General features: G+C 40.7%; 1 protein-coding gene across 1 annotated transcript; it reads right to left on the bottom strand.

Annotated features, from left to right (window-relative positions):
• Positions 1 to 348: 348 nt before the first annotated feature.
• On the bottom strand, positions 349 to 22,444 carry LOC139471382 (sialin-like). The gene is made up of 11 exons (XM_071253727.1): positions 22,393 to 22,444; positions 20,121 to 20,368; positions 19,302 to 19,535; positions 17,511 to 17,598; positions 11,884 to 11,979; positions 10,369 to 10,502; positions 8,212 to 8,355; positions 7,675 to 7,807; positions 3,313 to 3,463; positions 1,593 to 1,683; positions 349 to 789 (listed from the first exon to the last, which is right to left on the bottom strand). The coding sequence occupies exons 1-11, from the start codon at positions 22,442 to 22,444 to the stop codon at positions 349 to 351; spliced, it is 1,812 nt and encodes a 603-aa protein (XP_071109828.1).
• Positions 22,445 to 22,756: the final 312 nt, after the last annotated feature.

The raw sequence follows: 22,756 nt of genomic DNA, 5'->3' as shown, positions 1-22,756 counted from the left end.
TCGGGAATCGAACCTGGGTCTTCGGCGTGACGAGCGAACGCTTTAACCACTAGGCTACCCGACCGTCCCTCTTTTCGATGTGACGTCAGATGAATGGTTTGAACCCATACAATTCAAACAGCAAATCAATAAAGGAATACCATTTTATATCAACCAGGTAACCTTTCCAAATGTTAGGAGCGTAAAGGAAAGAAAACCAAACAAAATGAGACAGTTTTATCTTTATTTGTAACATTTAATCAAGGTTCTACACAGAGGAATTATGGCACCAATAACGGCGGTACGGTAACCACGAGGAGATATCATCACTCATCCGCACTGCATATCAAATCTATTGAATCTCGGGAATTAAAGCCGAGTTACTTGTTCAGAGTTGTTACCATGGTTACTGACCGCTCCGTCATCGCATGACTCACTCCTTGATTCACGTGAATCGGAAACAATGGCCTCCGCGCTGTGGCTTGTTTTGTCGCCCAAATCACCCGAGAGGTCAAACCCGGCGTTGATTACTCCATTTATCGACGTGTTCGGATCCGACGTTTCAAATGAACGTTGACGGCGTGCAGTGTCGTCTTCTGGTGTTTCAGTTCCTTTGTTCCTGTTCTGGGCACCTGTGGTACTAGTCGATGAGACGTCGAAACCGGAAGTGACGGAGGGGATGACGTCGGTACGGACTTCCTTGGCCCAGTCCTGTTCCTTTCCGCTGCCAAAGACGAGGAAGACAACGTCAGCGGCCATGACGATACCCGCTGTCAGGAAGAACACCCGCTGCCACTGTTCCCGTGTTCTCTGGAACATTTGAATAAATCAACGTTGTTTTACGTGGCGTCAGCAATATTCAAGCTATATGACGGTGACCTTCAACTTCTCGAGGAGCGGTAGGGTAGCCTAGTGGTTAAAGCGTTCGCTAATCACGCCGAAGGTCTGGGATCGTTCCGCACATGGGTACTATGTGGGAGCCCATTTCTGGTGTCAGCCGCCTTGATATGGCTGTAATATTGCTTAAAGCGGCGGAAAACCATACTCACTCACATAGTCGAGCCTAGGCCAGCAAACCGGAAGAGCAACCACCCACGCCGTCGGGGCACAATGCCGATCAGACAGATCACGTGATAACCACGAGATCCTCGTGGCGAGTTAGTTTGATGTGGTAGGAAAGCCCGAAGTGATGCCGCTCGATCGCGTTCCCCTCTGGTGATACCCACCAGTACCTTATGGTGATGGCACACCAGTGTCATAAGCGGGGCAAAGCTAGAATTCGAACCCACTATCACTAGATCCTAGTATGTCCAAGGGACGCAACTCTGAACAGCGAGTAGCACCTCCCAAGGCCACATGGCCATCCATGTACTCCCCGATCTAAAAATAGGTGTATATGTAATTATCTGTTATTGTTTTGAATGCATGGGTACTGTAAGATCAACAAAGTGTCCTTTGTTAAACGCTTTACATTGACTATGAACATTGAAGCGTTTCGTATGCTCCTGATTAAACGAGAAAGTGCTTGTTTATCATGTGAATTGTTTTACAAACTTGATTTTTCAGAATCCAGATTTATGTTTACAGAATATTAATTTCTACGGGCCTCTTACATCTATTGTCATGGCGGAGATGACGAGGGGGGATATGATGGCGGCACAGCACCCACACGTCAGGGTGAAGCCCATCACCTGGCCGGCATACCTGAAACATACCACACCATTATACCTGAAACCTACCACACCATTATACCTGAAACAAAGCACAACATTATACCTGAAACATACCACACCATTATACCTGAAACATACCACACCATTATACCTGAAACATATCACACCATTATACCTGAAACATACCACACCATTATACCTGAAACATATCACACCATTATACCTGAAACATACCACACCATTATACCTGAAACATACCACACCATTATACCTGAAACATATCACACCATTATACCTGAAACATACCACACCATTATACCTGAAACATATCACACCATTATACCTGAAACATACCACACCATTATACCTGAAACATACCACACCATTATACCTGAAACATATCACACCAAATACCTGAAACATATCACACCATTGTACCTGAAACATACCACACCAAATACCTGAAACATACCACACCATTGTACCTGAAACATACCACACCATTATACCTGAAACATATCACACCATTATACCTGAAACATACCACACCAAATACCTGAAACATACCACACCATTATACCTAAAACATATCACACCATTATACCTGAAACATATCACACCATTATACCTGAAACTTACCACACCAAATACCTGAAACATACCACACCATTATACCTAAAACATATCACACCATTATACCTGAAACATACCACACCATTATACCTGAAACATACCACACCATTATACCTGAAACATATCACACCATTATACCTGAAACATACCACACCATTATACCTGAAACATATCACACCATTATACCTGAAACATACCACACCATTATACCTGAAACATATCACACCATTATACCTGAAACATATCACACCATTATACCTGAAACATACCACACCATTATACCTGAAACATACCACACCATTATACCTGAAACATATCACACCATTATACCTGAAACATATCACACCATTATACCTGAAACATACCACACCATTATACCTGAAACATATCACACCATTGTACCTGAAACATACCACACCATTATACCTGAAACATACCACACCATTATACCTGAAACATATCATACCAATATACCTGAAACATACCTCACCATATACCTGAGACATACCACACCATTATACCTGAAACATACACCTGAAACATGCCTCAAAATTATACCTGAAACATACCACACCATATACCTGAAACATACCTCACCATATACCTGATACATACCACACCATTATACACGAAACATACCACACTATTATACCTGAAACATACCACACCATCCTGAAGCATACCACACCATATACCTGAAACATACCACACTATTATACCTGAAACATACCACACCATATACCAGAAACATACCACACCATTATACCTGAAACATACCACACCCTATACCTGAAACATACCACACCATTATACCTGAAACATACCACACCATATACCTGAAACATACCACACCATATACCTGAAACATATCACACCATATACCAGAAACATACCACTCCATTATACCTGAAACATACCACACCATTATACCTGAAACATACCACACCATATACCTGAAACATACCTCACCATCATACCTGAAACATACCAGTATGTCAATGTTCTTATGTGTGCTTGTTTAGCTCACCTCGGCGCTATATCGAGGTGGTTGACCCTGAAGGAAGCCATGGTGAAGGCCTGTGTTGTCATGGTGATCACCATCAGCCCTACTGCCAATATTCTCTGGTCAGAGGTCAGGAAGCTGAGGCCAATCAGTAACCCTCCCGGCACAAATGTACCTGTACATTTCATAAACTTATAAGCTGTAACGTCTTTATAAACTTCCTGTGACGTCAATATTAACTTCCAAGAGTTCTATAGCTTCTGGAATGAACCATTGTATACCCACATTGAATGTGACTTGACAAATATTGCACGTGCATGGGCTAAAGACGCCATGGTTGTTTTCAGCCCTGGGTTTGGGGCAGCTCTTTCCATCACCTTCAACCTTGCACTTTTCATTGCTTTTAACAGTCGGACATTTTTCCAGTTTCATAAAACCAAAACCCAATGAGTGTGACATAGGCCTAAACAACATGTACTTCCACTTGTTATCACATTGTCAACATACCCAGACCTAGTGACACTTCTCTTCCTATGTACATGTTTTACACCCAACATACCTATAGATGTGTCCCTGAAATAATGATTGAGTATATATAACGCCGTGAGAACTTTATCTCCTCGTTAACTATACTTAAAAGAATTCCCGCTGCTAGCAATCGAACCCATGACATCGCTAATTATTCTCGGCTACCGTTTACGTTTATAAAAATATGTGCATAGGTATTCTATATATTAAAGCGAAAAAGTGTGTTTTTTCGTTTTCGATAAAACACTCGGTTTAAAACGCTTATCCTCGGAAGAAAATCTCGGAGCTTGCGTCTTTTAAACTTTTTAACTCTTACTAGGACTCAGACCTGATTTATCCTTGTCAAAAATTAAATCGATATTCCTATTGGGCGACACATTGTCAATATACATGTAGTGTGACATTGTTATATTAATATAGTGTGGCACAATGTCCGTATACGAGAGCTGGTAAAAAAAGTTCTAATCCTGACTAACTTTTCACTATGGGACATAACAAAGTGAACGAGTCAATGTAGCACATTGTGTGAGTAGTTCAGTGCAAGTGTATTTGGTCTGTTGAGGCCGTTTGCATATTATATTATATTAGTGACAGTCAGTTGAACGTGATAGGGGCCCATTTGGACACAGAAATGGAATAGAACGAGTACCGAGTAGTCATCAAGTTTTTTACTTCAAAGAACTTCATGACCACATGTGACAAGTGTATAGGGATAAGTGCCCTAGCTATTCCACTGTTAGACGTTGGTCTGCTATGTTCACGAACATTTACAGATGAATAATATATCTGCTTGTTGGGTGCCATAATTTCTAAATTCTGATCTTAAGGAAAAACATAACTGACATTGCCAGAGAAAATTTAGAGCTAATTGAGCTGGATTTCGTCATATTCAAAAAGAAATTAGTAAAGGGTGATGAAACATTGGTCTACCAGTATGAGTCAAAACGTCAATCCATGGAATGGCACCATTCATCTCCTCCAGCACTACAGAAATTCAGGTCTTCAAGATCAGTGAAGAAAGTTATGGCCACTGTATTCTGGGATGCAAAGGGTTGATTCCTTATTGATTACTTGGAAAGTCCAAAGACGATAACTGGTGTCTGCTATGCTGATTTGCGTTATCGCCTGAGAGATCATATCAAAGAAAAACGGCGATGAATGCTGACTGCTGGAGTCCTACTACTTCATGACAATGCCTTTTCACACACCTCTCGACCTGCAAAGGCTGCCGTGCGACAATGTGGATTCGAAGTGCTTCCTCACTCTCCATACTCGCCAGACCTGGTACTAAGTGATTTCCATCTGTTTCCTTAACTGAAAGAACACCTTCATGGAAAGGGCTATGACGACAACGATGATCTCAAGGCGCCGTGAATGGATTTTTCAGGATGGTTTCAGAAAACGTTTTCCTGACTGGAATTGAAAAGCTTCACTATCGATATGAGAATTGTTTTGAAAAGCAGGGAGATTATGTTGAAAAACAAAATTAAAAACACTTTTTAAATTGTTGGTTTTGTTTGTTAGGCTTATAAGTTTTTGACCTGCCTTCGCATACCTCTTGTGTAGCACATTGTCAATGTATACATACATTGTACAACACATTGTCAATGTATACATACATTGTACAACACATTGTCAGCATACCTTCAAGGGTTGATTGATAAATTGTAAGCCTCAAATAGAAAGACTTGACCGAAAGACATTAAAATTATTTATTTTTCAACATAATCCCCTTCCACATTGACACACTTTTTCAACGAAATGGGAGGGATTCTACCCCAGTGTCGTAGAAGTCCTTCTCTTGGCAATTCAAAAAGTTCTCAACAGCTGGTATGACGTCATCATTCGAGTCGAAATGGGTTCCGCCTATAGCTTTCTTCATGTTTGGGAATAGATGGAAGTCTGACGGATCCAGATCAGGAGAATAAGGTGGGTGCTGAATGAGTTCAGAACCGCTCTTGTGGACTGTAACCATGGCCTGATTTGTACGCTGGTGCATGGTCCTGATGCATGAGCACATCTTTTCTCACCTTCCCCTGTCTCTTAATTCGTCTTAATTTGAGTGAGTGAGTGAGTTTGATTTTACGCCGCTTTTAGCAATATTCCAGCAATATCACGGCGGGGGACACCAGAAATGGGCTTCACACATTGTACCCATGTCGGGAATCTAACCCGGGTCTTCGGCGTGACGAGCGAACGCTTTAACCACTAGGCTACCCGACCGCCCCAGTCTTAACTTGATCCCGTATGTGACCCCAAAATGCAGCGTAATATGACGATGATGGAACATAACGAGACCCTCGGCATCCCACGACACGAAGGTCATGACCTTTCCAGCTGATGGGACAGTCTGTGCCTTCTTTCGTGGTGGTCATGTCAAAAGCTTCCACTTGTTTGATTGTTGTCTGGACTCAAGCTGTGAACCCTGGTTTCATCCATAGTTACAAATCGTTCTGGATCAGCTTCAAACAGAGCTAGATTCTCAAGAGACATGTTATTCCTGGTGGGTTTTGGATCAGATGTCAGAAGGTTTTGATTTGCTTGTTTGTTTGTTTATTTGTTGTTTAACGTCGCACTAAGCAATATTCCAGCTATATGACGGCGGTCTGTAAATAATCAAGTCTAGACCATGACAATCCAGTGATTGATATCATGTGCTTCGATCCACGCAATTGGGATCCGATGACATGCATCAACCAAGTTAGCGAGCCTCACCACCAGATCCCGTTAGCACAGTCGCCTTTTACGACAATCATGGGTTGTGGAAGACCTATTCTACCCCCGATCTTCACGGGTCTACATCTCAAGTACCAAGTTGTCCAACTCCCAATTGTTCTCGGTGCCTTAGGTTTGGTACCTTCCAATCTGTTGACTGACATTCGGATTGTGTTGCCAGGAATACAGCCCTTCTAACAATCAGGGTAATGCACAATGCTGCAGTGTTGGGGAGCCTTCACATTCTCGGTAAAGTTCTGGGTGGGTTTGACAAGGCAGCGCTTCCTGGGAGAGGTCCCATTCGCTGTCTGGGCTGCTTGTAGAGGGGCAAAGACCGTGAGCTGATGATGAGCCTAACCAGCCTGACACCCCCAGGATCACCCAACCCCCCGGCCCTTTGCTGCATTTTTAAATTTTTTAATTTAATTCATTATTTATAATAATTACACAGGGACATGCTGAAAACGCACACGACCCACCTCTTCTTCTCGAACTGTGGTGTCTCGAATCAATGCCTACCTCGAAATTACTCAAGAGGTGCACCCTTTTTGTTCGTAACCAACAGAACACTGACTCGACTCATTCAGTGCAATGTGTTGGACAGTCTCATTAAATTCATTGCATAATCTGCATTTGATATTTACATTTTGACGGTTTCGAGTGGGAAGTGACTGATCCTGAGCAGCAAACAGGAAGCCTTCTGTTTCACTTTTCGGGACAGCTGGCTTCATACAAGCGAAGGACTCGGCAGGGTTGCTGGCTCTTCTCAACACGCTGAACATAAACTCGATGCAGTGGTCGTTCATATAGCCTCTCCTTGAAACACTTTCTGGGCCGATTTGATATGGCACTTCGCTTGGTTGACACTCATTTTTGTACCGTCCAGCAGTACAGAACCATCAACAAAATCAACATTGACATTGAGATTATGTCTCACATCCTTGGCTCGTTAAAGAAAACTTTGGAATGCCTTGTTTTCATCATGAGTCTTGACATGCTTCACAAGAGGATCATCAGACAAATAAATGTGTGCAAAAGTGCACAGTACAATTCTACCAGGAAGAGCCTCCATTATTATTAGTAGTAGTAGTAGTAGTAGTAGTAGTAGTAGTAGTAGTAGTAGTAGTAGCAGTAGTAGTATACCTAGTGTCTGGAATATCTTCCTGTTGACTGTGACGCTGAGGGCCGTCTTCTGTAGCACGAGGTCGGCGAGGTACGCAAAACAGAGGCCACCGAAGAAACGACCAATGTACGGGAGTGATGACAGGATGCCGTTCTGTTGGGTCAGAAATCGTTGCATCACGTACCAGGAATCCAAGTATAATTTTAGAATGATAAAATAAAAATCAGATAACATTACCAAAAACAATACCAATATTAATAATAACAATAATAATAATGACCTATAAGACATTTTTTTAAAACAATAATAATTACGACAATAATGAGTGGGTGAGTGAAGATTGCTGAACGCCGCATAGGCAATCTGGCAGCTATTCGCAGCTTGACGACAATAATGATAAAATAAAGATGAAATAATAAATTACAAAAAAAAAGAAAAATACATATGAAATAAATAAATAAATTAATTAATAAATAGATAATTAAAAAATCTAGGAACTCGAGATAGACAAGTATTCTGAAATAACAGTTTGACACAGTCTTTTGTGTGTTATTTACCGCGCTTATTTCGAACTTTAGGACATCGTTCATGTACATGGGCAGGAAGGTCTGTATTGAAGACATGATCCAGGAGTGCGACACGTGGTTGACGACCAGGGCCCAGAACGGCAAGGAGCGGAACGTCTTCCTCCACGGCAGAGGCTGTCGGGACAGGGTGAGTGAGTCAGTTTGGTTCAACTCCGCTCGAATCGGTATTAATTATTGGTTAAATCAAGATGTATCAGGCGAATGGGGGATGTAAGCCCAGGGTATAAGCCATGCACCGGAAAGACAAGTTGGGACTTTAGTTTGAGGCAATACATTCTTTCAGTCGGCGCTTAAAAACTTCCTTTTTTTCCAATTTAAAGAATCCCAGGCCTCAAACATAATATGAAATGGTCGGCCGCGTTGAATATTTAATCATTACCTTGATTCTTGAGTATTGACTAGACATCTATAGTCTTAAATTTTGACTTGATAGCCAGAACCTTGAATATTGACTAGATAGCTGGATCCTTGAATACTAGATAAATTGATCATTGAATATTGACAAGATAGCTACACCCTTGAAAAATATACAGATTGCTAGAGCCTTGGGTATTGACTAGATAGTTAGAGCCTTGGATATTGACTAACTAGATACTTAGCTAGACCCTTGAATATTGACCAGATAGTTAGAGCCTTGAATTTTGACTAGATAGTTAGAGCCTTGAATATTGACTAGAAAGCCAGAGCCTTGGATATTGACTAGATAGCTAGATCCTTGAATATTGATCAGATAGTTAGACCCTTGAATGTGGCAAGATCGCTAGAGCCTTGAATAGTGAGAGATAGTTAGAGCCTGAATATTGACTAGACACCCAGAGCCTTGGATATTGACGAAATAGCTAGAGCCTTAATTAATTACTAGATAGCTAGACCCTTAAAAAATCACTACAAAAGATAGTTAGATCCTTGAATATTGCCTAGATACCTAGAGCCTTGACCATTGACTAGATACACAGAGCCTTGGATATTGACTAGGTACATAGAGCCTTGAATACTAGAAAACGTGAGCCTTAAATGTTGACAAGATAGTTAGATCCTTGAATATTGACTAGATACAAAGAGCCTTGGATATTGAGTAGGTACATAGAGCATTGAATACTAGATAACTTGAGCCGTGAATATTGACTAGATTGCTAGAGCGTAGAATATTCACTAGATAGCTGGAGCCTTGAACACTGACTAGATAGTTGGAGCCTTGAACACTGACTAGATAGCTAGAATTTTGAACACTAACTAGATCGCCAGAATCTTGAACACTGACTAGATAGCTAGAACATTGAACGCTGACCGGATAACTAGAGCTTTCAGTATTTATTACCTAGTGCGAAACCTTTGACTTGATAGCCTGATCCCTGCATATTCAATAGATAGCTAAGACCAAGAGCATTGAACATTAATTATGTTGCTAGAGCATTTCAATATTGACGAGAAAGCTAGAACAAGGGCGTATGATAAATGAGAAAATACTGACTAACACAAACTGTAATAATCAAGCCTTGTTTGAAATGTTAACTTCATACCGAGATCTTTGAATGTCAACTGTACGCGTAGAGCCTCCGAAATACGTGCATACACTGTCACGCTGTGGCTTGAACGCATCGGCTTTCTCTGCGTTCGAGTGTGTTAAGTGTAGGGGCTACGACCGCATTGTCGTAAGATGGCAAAGTGGCGTTGTTCTGGGATTACACTGAGTGAGGTGAAGTGAAATGGGGTTTAACGTCGCGTCCAAGATTATTGCACTTATATAGCGACGTACATGCACGTGTGTGTATGGGGCCGCTTGTACTAGTTCGGACTGATGCCGATTTATAGTGCTAGCCCATTGAGATACCATGTCGCAGTTTAACATGAATACCCCACTCAGACACAGTATACTGACTCCGAGACGACCAGTCCTTGTTTTAGCCCCTTAATGCCGAAAGCCAGACAGGGTAACAACAAGTACCATCTTTTAACGTCTTTTGATATGACGCGGCCGGGGATCGAACCCCGGACCTTCTGCTCTCCGGGCGGACGCTCCACCACTAGACCACGGAGGCTGTCTCCATTGAGTGAGAGATTCAGTGTACGAGTATGAACTTTTTCTGTTGTTCAAATCATTTATGTAAAGTCTACATGTATATTGACCTTAGATGAGGACTTGATTGAGGTCTTGCCATAGTAGATGCGCTGCTTTTCGTCCTCGGAGCATCTGGGATGACGCTCTGGAGCATCGTGCACGAACAGCAGCCACAATACCAGCCACATCACACCCGCTCCAGCTGACACAAAAAGGAAAATCCTGCGTGTGGGATGTCTACCGGTGCGGCAGGACATGCTTACCCTTTTCACGAACACCGGGGTTCATCATTGATTTTCGGTGGTCCATTCATATAATTTTGACAGCTATTTTGCCCTTTACGCCAAATGGAATCTGTTACAGCAGATAACCTAGACTGGTTATTCTCTTAAATTGACAATTTATTTTTATTATTATTTATTACTTTTATATTTATTATTGTTAAATTTCATTAACTTAATTATTCTGATTTAATTGGTTTCCGTCCCAGGGTCCACTAGCTCGTCCTGCTTATAACTTTTGGTGTGTCTGTGCCAGAGATGTGTCAGGCCCGTGTTTTTAGCAAAACAAATTGTTTTTTGTTTGTTGTTTTACGCCGCATTTAGCAATATTCAAGATATAAGATGGCGGTATGTAAATAATCGAATCTGGACCAGACAATCCAGTGATCGACGTCATGAGCTTCGATCTACGCAACTGGGATACGATGACATACATCAACCAAGTCAGCGAACCTGACCACCCAATCCCGTTAGTCACATCTTGCGACGTGAATAAGTTTCTCAAGGCCAATTCTAAACCGGGTCTTCAGGGAACAGCACGGTGGTAAACGTCTATGAGGTGGATCATCTACCACACCAAGCTGGCACGCCGTGAAGTGAGTGAACTAATGTCCACAACGGCGTTATACCAAACTCACTCGTTCATTGAATTACTTTTATTCGTCACAAAATGTTTAAAAATGTCATAAAGAAATATGGTAATTGTGAAAAGAAAATGACATCAAATACAGAATCCTAACAATTCTAGCGAAATGGCGGGTTTTGGGGGGCATCTTAAACGCTATCTACTGCATTTTGGGACCGTTTATATTAGATTTTATTTGTAACAAGTATTAATAATTTATTTATTATAATTTTGTATAAGTAGTATATATATATGTGTGTGTTTCACCATCACATTTACGACTTTCATTCAAGAAACATCTATGCTAACAAATGAAATTTAAACATTAAAACTAATCGATAACAGTATTTTTATGTGTTTTTACATGTTCATTTGTAGTATGTGTAGTATTTGTAGTATTATGATAAAAATAATTGTGAGAGCGCGGTTTGTTTACGTCACAAACCATCTACCACTAAAATTCTAAAGTGCGTAAAGATTCCGTTTTCAAGTTGAGAATAAATATCAGGGTCAACCGTGTAGATTTTGAATTAATAATATACTGCATAGATGGTAAATTGAGGTTTATTTATAAAGAAATTGTGTTGATTTATGGGTAAAAAAATAAAGTGTTTTTTTTAGGCGTAAGCAATTGTTTTTCTGCTACAATGGTAGTTTCGCCCCTGTATTTAACTTACCATATGTGTAGAAAGTGAGAGGCCATCCTTCATCCACTGGTATCTGACAAATGAACCCGGAGATGGCAGTCGCCACGATGCTGCCAAGGTTCACACCTGCAGTATATCACAGCTTTTCTTGGGTAAATACAAAAATGAAGCGACAGAGGTTGTTGTAGAAACGCAAATATAACAAAGACCAATGACTATAACCATATACAGAGAACACAGGCATCGCAAAAGTAAACACCCCGAACTATGTCAATGTTTAAAACGCTGATGTCACTTTCAGGGGCGCGCTTTAACGAAAGAGGGTTTCAGCGAGTGAGTGAGTTGGGTTTAAAGCCGGTTTTAACAGTATTCCAGTCATATCGCGGCGTGTCAGCTTAATGTGGGAGGAAAGCCCGAAGTGATGCAGGTCTCAGACGTTTACCACTTCGGTGAAACCCACCAGCACGGGTATGGTGCTGACAAACCTAGAAACATAATCGGGGCGAACCGGGATTCGAACCCACAATCATAGGTTTCTGGTGTGTCCAAGGGACGCAACTCTGCACAGCGAATCGCGGCGCCTTAGACGACTGGGCCACCCGTGCTGCGAAGGAGGGTTTCAAAGATCGTCCCATTGACCCTTTTCACACTTTCGCCATCTTGGATCGAAAACGAGGCTTGGAGAGCATAGCTCCATGCAATGTGAGTCTCATCAGCTGATAGGGAACAGACAGCATGTTGTGCATTTCACTGATGGACATTTCAAAAAAACAAAAAATGGTATCCTCTGTATTTAGTACAGAAAATATTTCACATTTAATCATGAGGTCCAACTAAAATATGCCTGTAATACACTGGAATTAGCATTTTGCTGTCAGGATCCCGGATGTGAATCGAAAGGTGCATTTCGAGACACGTATTTCAGAAATAGATTGTTTTATCATAACCTTGTCGGCATATAGGTACAATGTGACAGTACATTCAATGACAGAAGTTTTGTATTGCAAATGAACCGCATAACATGAAACACGTCAGTGTACTTTTGCAAATTTGCTCAGTCAGTGTGTGGCTTGGCGAACTGGAGATCGTCGATCATGTTTATTTCACGTTTCATAGTGGTGTTTGCTGCACAACACACTGCCGTTTTGCCTTGAGTCCAGTTAACAAAAGACACTTTTTCTGCTATGAGTTTCACCTTAACATATTACGATGTAAATGAAATTAGTTCACAAAATAATTCGTGTGTCAAAATAAATATTCAGAAGGGGCGATAACTCTATTCAGTGTGTACAATGACATATGACACTTTATTTGTTCTTCAAACATCACTTACTTAACTGATTATTGCCGATTGAGATTGCACCGTGCACGACAAAAGTAATAATGTGTAAACTGTTTAAAATAAGTTAAAAGGAAACTAAAAATTGATAAATGTAAAAAATGCATGAAATTGAAAAAATATAAGAATTGATACAACCACCAACTTCTTGAACACCCTCACCTAATCCTGTATGATGATAGGTAATTGTATATCAAAAGGAAGCTACGAATACATTTATCCTGAATAGTTTGAAAATGTCTTGATCAGATATGAGTACAGTTAGAATAACAAAAGATAAAAAAGAATCAACTTCAATTGGTAATCAAGCCAAGATAAAATATATGTATCGGTACAATTATGTTGATGGAACAATCTGGATTTCTTATATTTAACAAAGAAAAACAAACCGAAATTGTCATGTCTTTATTTCTCACAATATAAGTTTTCAAAACTTAACATGGACCGGATGTCTTTGTCAGTCAAAAGCACCTAATTAAATTCCAGGAGAAAATAATTTTCTTGCTTGTAAACAAATGGTACAATGTGCTTTTTTAGTGTCTGATAAATATTGGCCATGTTGTTTTGTGAGTGAATAAGGTTTTTCACTTCCTCGTCCTATTTAAGTGAAATGTGACAGGAAACACATTTGTTGATTGAATGAATATGGCTTTTTACTTCCTCGTCCTTTGACAGGACGCACATTGTAACCAGTGTTACTGTCAGCAGAAAGCTCCACCAGACATCCATCACCGGATACTAGTACTTCATTGTGTTGACTCGCTGGCCTGAAATGAATAATTCAATAATATTGTAACAATATTTCTACTTCAATAAAAAAATTTTTATAAACAATGCATATTCACCTTCTCTCAAAATAGTGCTTTAGAAAACAACATTCATCTCAAATAGAGAAATTTAAGGAAAATTAATCACAGTGTGTAACCTTAAATGCAACTTTAGAACAATCTTGAAGGTAGCAATTCATCTGATATGTCTAAACTCAAACAGTATATTCTGTGTAAACAGTAAACTCAACAGATGCATCAATTTAATGACAGTGTACTACAGCTCTTTATATCAATGTCACACAGAAATTAACTCTTGTTTTAATAAAACACGTTTTGATATTTGTATTACCGGTATGTATTTAATCATGACATACTTTGTTTAGTCTGACCATGCTCAAAACATACTTTCGCTAGAGTGAAATAAATCAGATTTTTATTAAAATCAGGTGAAATATCACGTTTTGTCATCCCTACAGTCAGTCTGCCTCATTGACACGATGGTAAGGTCATGAAGATCACAAAGAAAATATAATTTATTTTGTCAAATATAATGTTTATCTCTTCTTGTTGTTTACTAAAGTTGATATCTTGACTTGAAAATATTAACTTTGTCACATCACAAGATGAGATAAATTCATGCTATCATCGTTATTTGACAAGGAAAACAAATTTCTTCCATGTATTTATATTTTTTTATATTTCTCGTTTTGATTGAATTATAAAAATTATCAAAATTATCACACCACTTGACTTGATTGAAATAAACTAAAGTTCTAAAGATTGTTAACAATAGTAAAATATTACATCATAACAATATAATTATTGCAAAATGACAGTAAGCACAACTATATTCTTACATATAAATTGATATGATTAATAATCAATAATACATGGCAATTGCTTACACAAAAGAAATCATTTTGTTTTTAAAGTTTCAAAACATGTTTGGGGACATACAGCCAGATGGGTTTCACAATTAAACAAAGAGAATAAATGAGTTATGATTGCAATACGCATTGGAATTAAAAATAATTCTGTTTATACTTTAAGTTTATAGTAATGTCAATATCAATTTATGCATTTGAAATATTTGAATACAAACTGTTAAAGAGTTATCTGTTTGTGTAAATTATATAAAGATCACATGTAGATTGAACATTTACTGGCCATTAATTAGTTGGGTTTTTGTTCATTTCATGACATAATTAATTTAGTACATTAAAGTAAATATCATTTTGGTAGAAATATTGTTTACAAAATTGCAGATCAAACTGTATATTTAAACACCTTTTATGTAACAATTCAGTTGAAATATTACACCTCATGGTATCTAATCTGTCAGCATTGAGAATCAAAATAACAACTTTCACAATATGGACAGCACGAGTAGATCTAGAGGTCTAATATTTTATTGGAATGCATTTGAGTCCATTACAATTTACATCAAATACGCAACCGATCGTAAATTCTCAGAAGGTTACAATTTGATACATTATATCAACATATCAATTTAGTTAGTTTCTGACATATATCTAGATATGGTCAAAAGGTCAATATTTCGACTTCAAATACAACCCGCAAAGTTATTCAAACTCACAATAAATAGTTTGGCTTGATGGTGTGTAAACAATGAATTATTCTTTACAAGATCTCAGTAGCATTTGTATTAAGTCTGTTCAGCTACCATAAACTGCACTGGGAGTTACCAGGTGGTCGTGGATATTTTAAATTGAAATCACAACAGAACGGCCAGACTCAAATTTATATTGGTAAGTAGACCAGATAACAGTTGAATAGTTTGTCAATGATAAGAATAAGAATAATGTTCAATACTTACGATAAATGTACCGGGGTGGTTAAATTGTCACAGTTTGTCCCGATTGCGTGCCTTGTTGACATCTTCATGTGTTTCATGTGCTATCCAGCCTTCACCTTCTGCTCTCCAAGCCTCGCTTTCAAACCGGAAGTAGCGAAGTGTGAAAAAGGTTAATATCTACGCTGTAGTCCAATCTCATTAAAATCAGATCTTAGTTCTCGCTACCGCTAAACTAAGATCTGATTTTAATGAGATTGCGCTGTAGTCAGAGTCCCTTATGATTTCATGAGTCGTTCTTAAAGTCCATGGACCTGGCCTGATACAGACACCAACACCGGCACCGAAACCCCCCACAGGGAGAATGAAGGAGGAGAATTCTAGCATTCGTGTGTACTCGCTATTCGGGACAAGCGAGTCTTCTTGCAGGTTACGGAAAGGGGCGAGTGGTGACGAGCGGGATTCGAGAAGTCATTCCTATGGCATCCTAGAAGGGACATTGTCGCGCTGTCGCCCTTGCAACAACAAAGCAAATAAGTGTCAAAATTAACCAAGCCCGACAATACGACGAAACATTTGGTCTAATTTATCGCATTGTCGCGCTTTGAATAATATTTTTCAATTTTACCAAGAACGACAAAGAGACAACGCGACTATGTCCCTTCTGAGATTCCATACAGCCCTGTCTTCATGCACGCCACAGCTGCTGCACACGGCCCCATTTAAGGAGCTTCACGTATGATATCCATTCGTCACCACTCGCCTCTTTCCGTAACCTGCAAGAAGACTCGTCCCCCTATCGATGAATGTTATGTGCGAAAATACGACAAACCAATCAGAATGCGCGTATGATTTCAAGTTCTTTGTCAAAGAATCCCTCAGAAATAATATTTGATTTTACATGTGTCTTGCATCTAAAAATATACCCAAGACACAGTTCAATGTGATGAAACATACTGTATATGTCCGCATGTACTGATCTGCTTTAAATCGTATCTGAAATATATAATATACGGGGAAATATATGTGAACCATTACACAACGAGTTGACAATTGTTTTACGTATGCCCGTTTGCGCAAAGACGGAACCCGGTTGTAAAAATGGCCACGAGAGGGGCACGAGTCGCTATAGGGGCACTCTCCTACCCAGAGTTCCATGCGGCCGGCAGCCAGCTAGCATAGTACCTCTGCCACAGGCCAGCACCATGTGACGATTCGTCACATCTTTCACAGTCCATTCAAGATATTGCATATGCTTTTCATCCGTTTCATGTTTGACAAGTCTACACATTTTCATAAACAAATGTCAAAGAATGGTTAACTTTCATTCAGAAAGTATGCAAATACGTAAAAATCTACTTGTTTTTGCGTAGTTATCCTTTGTTTACATTGGTTGTACGGCTCCACGTGCTGTCACCGAAGCCCAACGGAGAGCTAGCGACACGGTCACTTTGATGCATAAATATATATTGTCATGCAACTCACTGTCGCAGTTGTAGTAGCATATCTATATAGTTATGCAATACAATATGTAAAGCGCCCCCAACTGCTTGCATTAGTCCGTTCTATACTGATTTCTGAAAAAGTGCGTTTGTTTACAAACAAGAGAAAAGTCCGGTCACGTGATATGCAAATTAGCCTGTGGCAGTGGTGGTATGCTGAGTCACCACTGCGACGGAGTGGCGGCTTGTCCCGGAATAACACGGGTTGGTCACGAATGGTATGATATCATTACCTGAATTTGATGTCGCAGCAAGTTGAGCCTTTTCCGAAATGGGGGCCCAGTTTGACCATAATACTTGCTGTGATGGCAGTATAACTCCCTGAAATAAATAATTGTAAGTACAAATTTGTTTTCGTTTGCAGTTTACCTGCATACTTGAATATAAAACTGCGGCTTGAGAAGAATTAGCAACGACTCAAGCCGCCGGAGTATGGTGACATGCTGTCGGCCGCTAAGTCTGACCAACCGATCCATGTTGGTTGGTTGGTTAGTTGGTTGGGGGGGGGGGGGGGGGGGGGGTTGTTTAACGCCGCACTCAGCAATATTCCAGCTATATGACGGCGGTCTGTAAATAATCGAGTCTTGACCAGACAATCCAGTGATTGATATCATGAGCATCGATCCACGCAATTGGGATACGATGACATGCATCAACCAAGACAGCGAGCCTGACCACCCGATCCCGTTAGTCGCCTTTTACGACAAGCATAGTCGCCTTTTACGGCAAGCATTGGTTGCTGAAGACCTATTCTACCCCGGAATCTTCACGGGTCTATGTAGTCGCCTTGTACAATCATAGATTGCAGGGGGCCTATTCTAACCCGGAACCCCCAAGGGAAGAAAAGGTTGGGTACTAGAGGACTTCATGATTCTCATTCACATTGGACAATCAGAAATGCTTTTCGGAAAGTTAGATCACGTTTTATGCACACAGCTGTGTGAGTGAATGTTGTTTTAGGCTATAGTCAGCAACATTCCAGCAACGATCCAGCAGCAATACAGCAACAATCCAGCAACATTCTCAAGGCCGTAGTTAACTCTTTTTGACAGGGGGGAGGTGGGGGCAAATGATATTTGTACAAGTACCACTTGTCCCCAACTTGTATTTTCATGATTCAAATAAAACTGGGTTGTTGTTTGTTTTTTTTTTTGTTTTTTTTTTTTGTTTTTTGGGGGGTTGTGTGTGGGTTTTTTGTTTTTGTTTTTTGTTTTGTTGTTGTTCGTTTTGTTGTTGTTGTTGTTGTTTTTTGGGGGGCAACTGCTCCTCCTGCCCCCTGGCTGTGTAATTAATCACGTCTGATCAACGCCATCCTGTGGTTGACAGCATGAACAAAGACTGACGCCGTCGGGACCGATGACACAATGTCAGCCTTGGCCCCGTTCCACGAAGCGATCTCAGCATGAAAACGATCGTTACTCCATTACTTTAAGAACGACTTTCGGTTATTCTATCACTCTCGTGGCTGCTTTGCAGAACTGAGCCCAGGTCACATTCTGTTACATTTGGGATGCGATGACATGCATCTCCTGATCCGGGGTAGAATAGGTCTTCAGCAACCCATGCTTGTCGTAAAAGGCGACTATATATGCTTGTCGTAAGAGGCGACTAACGGGATCGGGTGGTCAGGCTCGCTGACTTGGTTGATGCATGTCATCCTATCCCAATTGCGTGAATCGATGCTCATGATGTCAATCACTGGATTGTCTGGTCCAGACTCGATTATCTACAGACGGCTGTCATATAGATGAAATATTGCTGAGTGCGGCGTTAAACAACAAACAAACAATCACATACTGTAACAAATCGCAATAATCGGCTCTTGTGAACTACACGAGGTTAGTTAATACCTTTCCAAACAACACATGATTTAACGTGTTCTCCATTACATACACACACACACATACATACATATATACTCTCTCTCTCTCTCTCTCTCTCTCTCTCTCTCTCTCTCTCTCTCTCTCTCTCTCTCTCTCTCTCTCTCTCTCTCTCTCTCTCTCTCTCTCTCATGAGTTCCCTACCGAGGCAAACCCCATGGCAACACGCAGGGCTACGGTAATGTACACATTAGTCCGGATGCTGATTGGCAGGAGCACCATGACAACCACAGACACCGCCATCGATAGACCAATCATAAGCTTCGGCCCAAATCTAGCAGCGAGATATCCACCAATCAGAGGCGTCCATAGATACCCGTAGAAGTAGCAGGAAAGCACCAAACCTCGGAGGTCAGCCGGGATATACGGGTTGACAATCTGGAAGGGGGAAGAATGAAAATCTACGTAATAATAGTCATTGTCTGATCGTGACATTGTCAGAGAACAGATTTAATCCTTTAAGAGCACATGCTGATAGGGATGACACATATGTGATCTTTGTTTTGGGAGCAGTAAGGATTAAACAGAAGACACTATTTTACTTTAAATGAAGACATAAATATTCACGTTATTTTTCGCGAAGACCTGGTGCCATCAGTGATCCATTCGTATAATATTCACCAATATCGTTGAAATACTGTTCACAGCTGCGTTCAACCCAAATGAACTTATTTATTGAATCGATTTTATTCATCATAAAAAACTTATCAATCCCATTACGTATTTGTAAAAAATAATGAGTTTGAATACACGCCAAAACACGTTTTATATTTTCATATATAATATCATTACAGCTTAATGTTTATTAGTAAAATCTAAGCATAGAGGCATCAAGTATTGAAATTTCAATTTGGGTGAAACAAATCAACTAATACAGGCGTCCAGTCTCTGCAAATAACGTTGCAATTAGAAACAATTGGTATAAAGTTCAAATGGAATAAATCGCATATAGTGTTAACCAACGTTGACACTGGCACCGGCACTGCTATCAGTTGTATTGTATGTCCCTGTGATGTTGCTGCCGCCAACGTTGCCTGTTTCCATGCACACTACAGCAAAGCTGAACGAGTGCCTGAACGCAAACAGCAGCAATGAGCAGAATAACGTCAGGTAACCAGTCTGCCATCGACAGGAAGTAAACTTGGACAGGCATCCTTCACGCAGTGGCTTGGCGGCCATCTTGGATATGTTGTCGTCATTGTTAACTTTGTCTGAAATCAAACTCGATGATAAATACCACGACGATACCAACCATGATTAAAAGCCCCCCTCTTATCCCAACACAAAAAATTCAATAACAAAAAAATAATGAGTTAATAATGCTTAACAATGCATCTATTAGTGTGAGTGCGTGCGTGCGTGCGTCTGTGTGTGTGTGCGTGTGTATCTGTGTGTGTGCGTGCGTGCGTGTGTCTGTATGCGTGTGTGTGTCTCTCTCTCTGTGTGCGTGAGTGTGTGTCTCTGTCTGTGTGTGTGCGTGCGTGTGTGGTGTGTCTCTGTATGCGTGTGTGTGTGTCTCTCTCTCTGTGCGTCAGTGTGTGTCTCTGTCTCTGTGTGTGCGTGCGTGCGTGCGTATGCGTGTCTGTGTGTGTGTGCTTCTCAGAGATGAGAACAAAGAAAATTGTCCGCCACGAAATATACATTGTTGCAAGATATATTTTTGAATATCAAATATCCAATAGCTGGTCCCGAAAGGACGTTATTAAATAAATAAATAATAAATGTACTGTCTCATGGCAGGAATACTGTTCTGCGGCGTCAGGCAACAAAGCAATTTGTGTGAGTGGCAAATGATACCGGCAGGGCAGGTTATGCTTACCCTTTTCTCGAGCATCTGGTGTCATCATCGATTTTCAGTGATATTCATTTACAATATATTTTAACCGCTGGTTATTCTCCAGCGTATTATATTTAATTAAAAGTACCGTTATAATGCAGACATATTTATGTAAATTGTATACATTATATTAATTTGAAATTTAAAAAATAAAGTAAATTGTATGAATCTTATAGAGCAGGGCTCCACACAGCCACATTGCTCGTTCAGAGTGAGTGAGTGAGTGAGTTTGGCTTTACGCCGCTTTTAGCAATAGTCCAGCAATATCACGGCGGGGGACACCAGAAATGGGCTTCACACATTGTACCCATGTCGGGAATCGAACCCGGGTCGTGAGGAGCGAACGCTTTAACCACTAGGCTACCCGACCGCCCCTGCTGGTTCAGAATGTGACAAGCGAAAATAGTGAGAAGTGACAGACACATAAGTTTTGACATGCAGCAGGGCTACACCAGATAGTAGCGTGACGCACCCTCAACCACGGCGTTTAATTACAAATCAGCATTCAGATGAGTGTTTCAGTTTTCGCTCTGTCATGTCTGTATCATGACCTACAGATTTAGTGAAGGTAAAATACGTTTAGAAATTAAGATAAGCTGTCTAAATAATGAAAAATGTCTACACACAGCGAATAATTATCGATGCGTTTTAAATCTTTCTGAAACATTTTAACTGCATTCAGGACAAAGATGTTTCAAAGGTGCCGTGGATCATCAACGTCTTAATTACATTTGTAGCCATGTTGGAATGTAGATTCTAACTTGATAACTTCGATGCAATAGGAAGAGAGACATTAAACATTCATGCATTCACTTGTCTCATTTTCAACTTCTTAAGGTCCCATTCCTCCCTCATGATGATAACACTCACTCACTCTATATGCATCTAAACTTAGATTGTCCTTTTCATGTTAGATAGTACCCTTCCCGTGATATTGCTGGAATATTGCTGAAAGCGATGCTCACTCACTCACTCATTACAAGTGTAATGAGGTGAGGTGAAATGGGGTTCAACGTCGCGTCCAAGATTATTGCACTTATAGCGACGTGCATGCACGTGTGTGACTGCTTGTACTAGTTTGGACTGATGCCGATTTATAGTGCTAGCCCACTGAGATACCATGCCGCAGTTTAACATGAATACCCCACTCAGACACAGTATACTGACTCCGAGCCGACCAGTCCTTGTTTTAGCCCCTTAATGCCGAGCGCCAGACAGGGTAACAACAAGTACCATCTTTAAACGTTTTTTTGGTATGACGAGGTCGGGGATCGACACCCGGACCTTCCGCTTTCCGGGCGGACGCTCTACCACTAGACCACGGAGGCGGTCCCATTACAAGTAAAAACTAATAACACATGTGCAAATCGGTTGATATGAGACTGTATTCCCCTTTACCGTTAGACGGTCGTGAGTGACCGGTGTCCAGTATCTGCATGTCCGGCTCCATGCTTTCCGGGAAGTGTGCTCAGTCGGTGCTCACCACACGTTGTGGTCCTCTGGCATGCTAGGGGATGATCTTCACATGTCTGTGCATGACGAACACCAACGTGAAGTTCCTTTGATGTATGCATTCATGTTAACCCTCTCTGTTCTAACTAGGGGACACACACGGGACGCCTGTCGTCCCAGGCGACTCAATTCGCCGTGTCCCTTATGCGTGCCTGAATCGAGTTCAAGGCCCCGAGTCATCATGATTGTGAATCTTGGTTTGTCAGGACCACGCCCTTCCTCCCGGGTTTCACTAAAGTTAGGAATGTGT

Source organism: Haliotis cracherodii, unplaced genomic scaffold (assembly GCF_022045235.1).
Source record: "Haliotis cracherodii isolate W230 unplaced genomic scaffold, xgHalCrac1.p SCAF_22, whole genome shotgun sequence".
NCBI classification, from domain to species: Eukaryota; Metazoa; Mollusca; class Gastropoda; order Lepetellida; family Haliotidae; genus Haliotis; species Haliotis cracherodii.
This window is presented reverse-complemented; position numbering and strand designations above follow the sequence as displayed.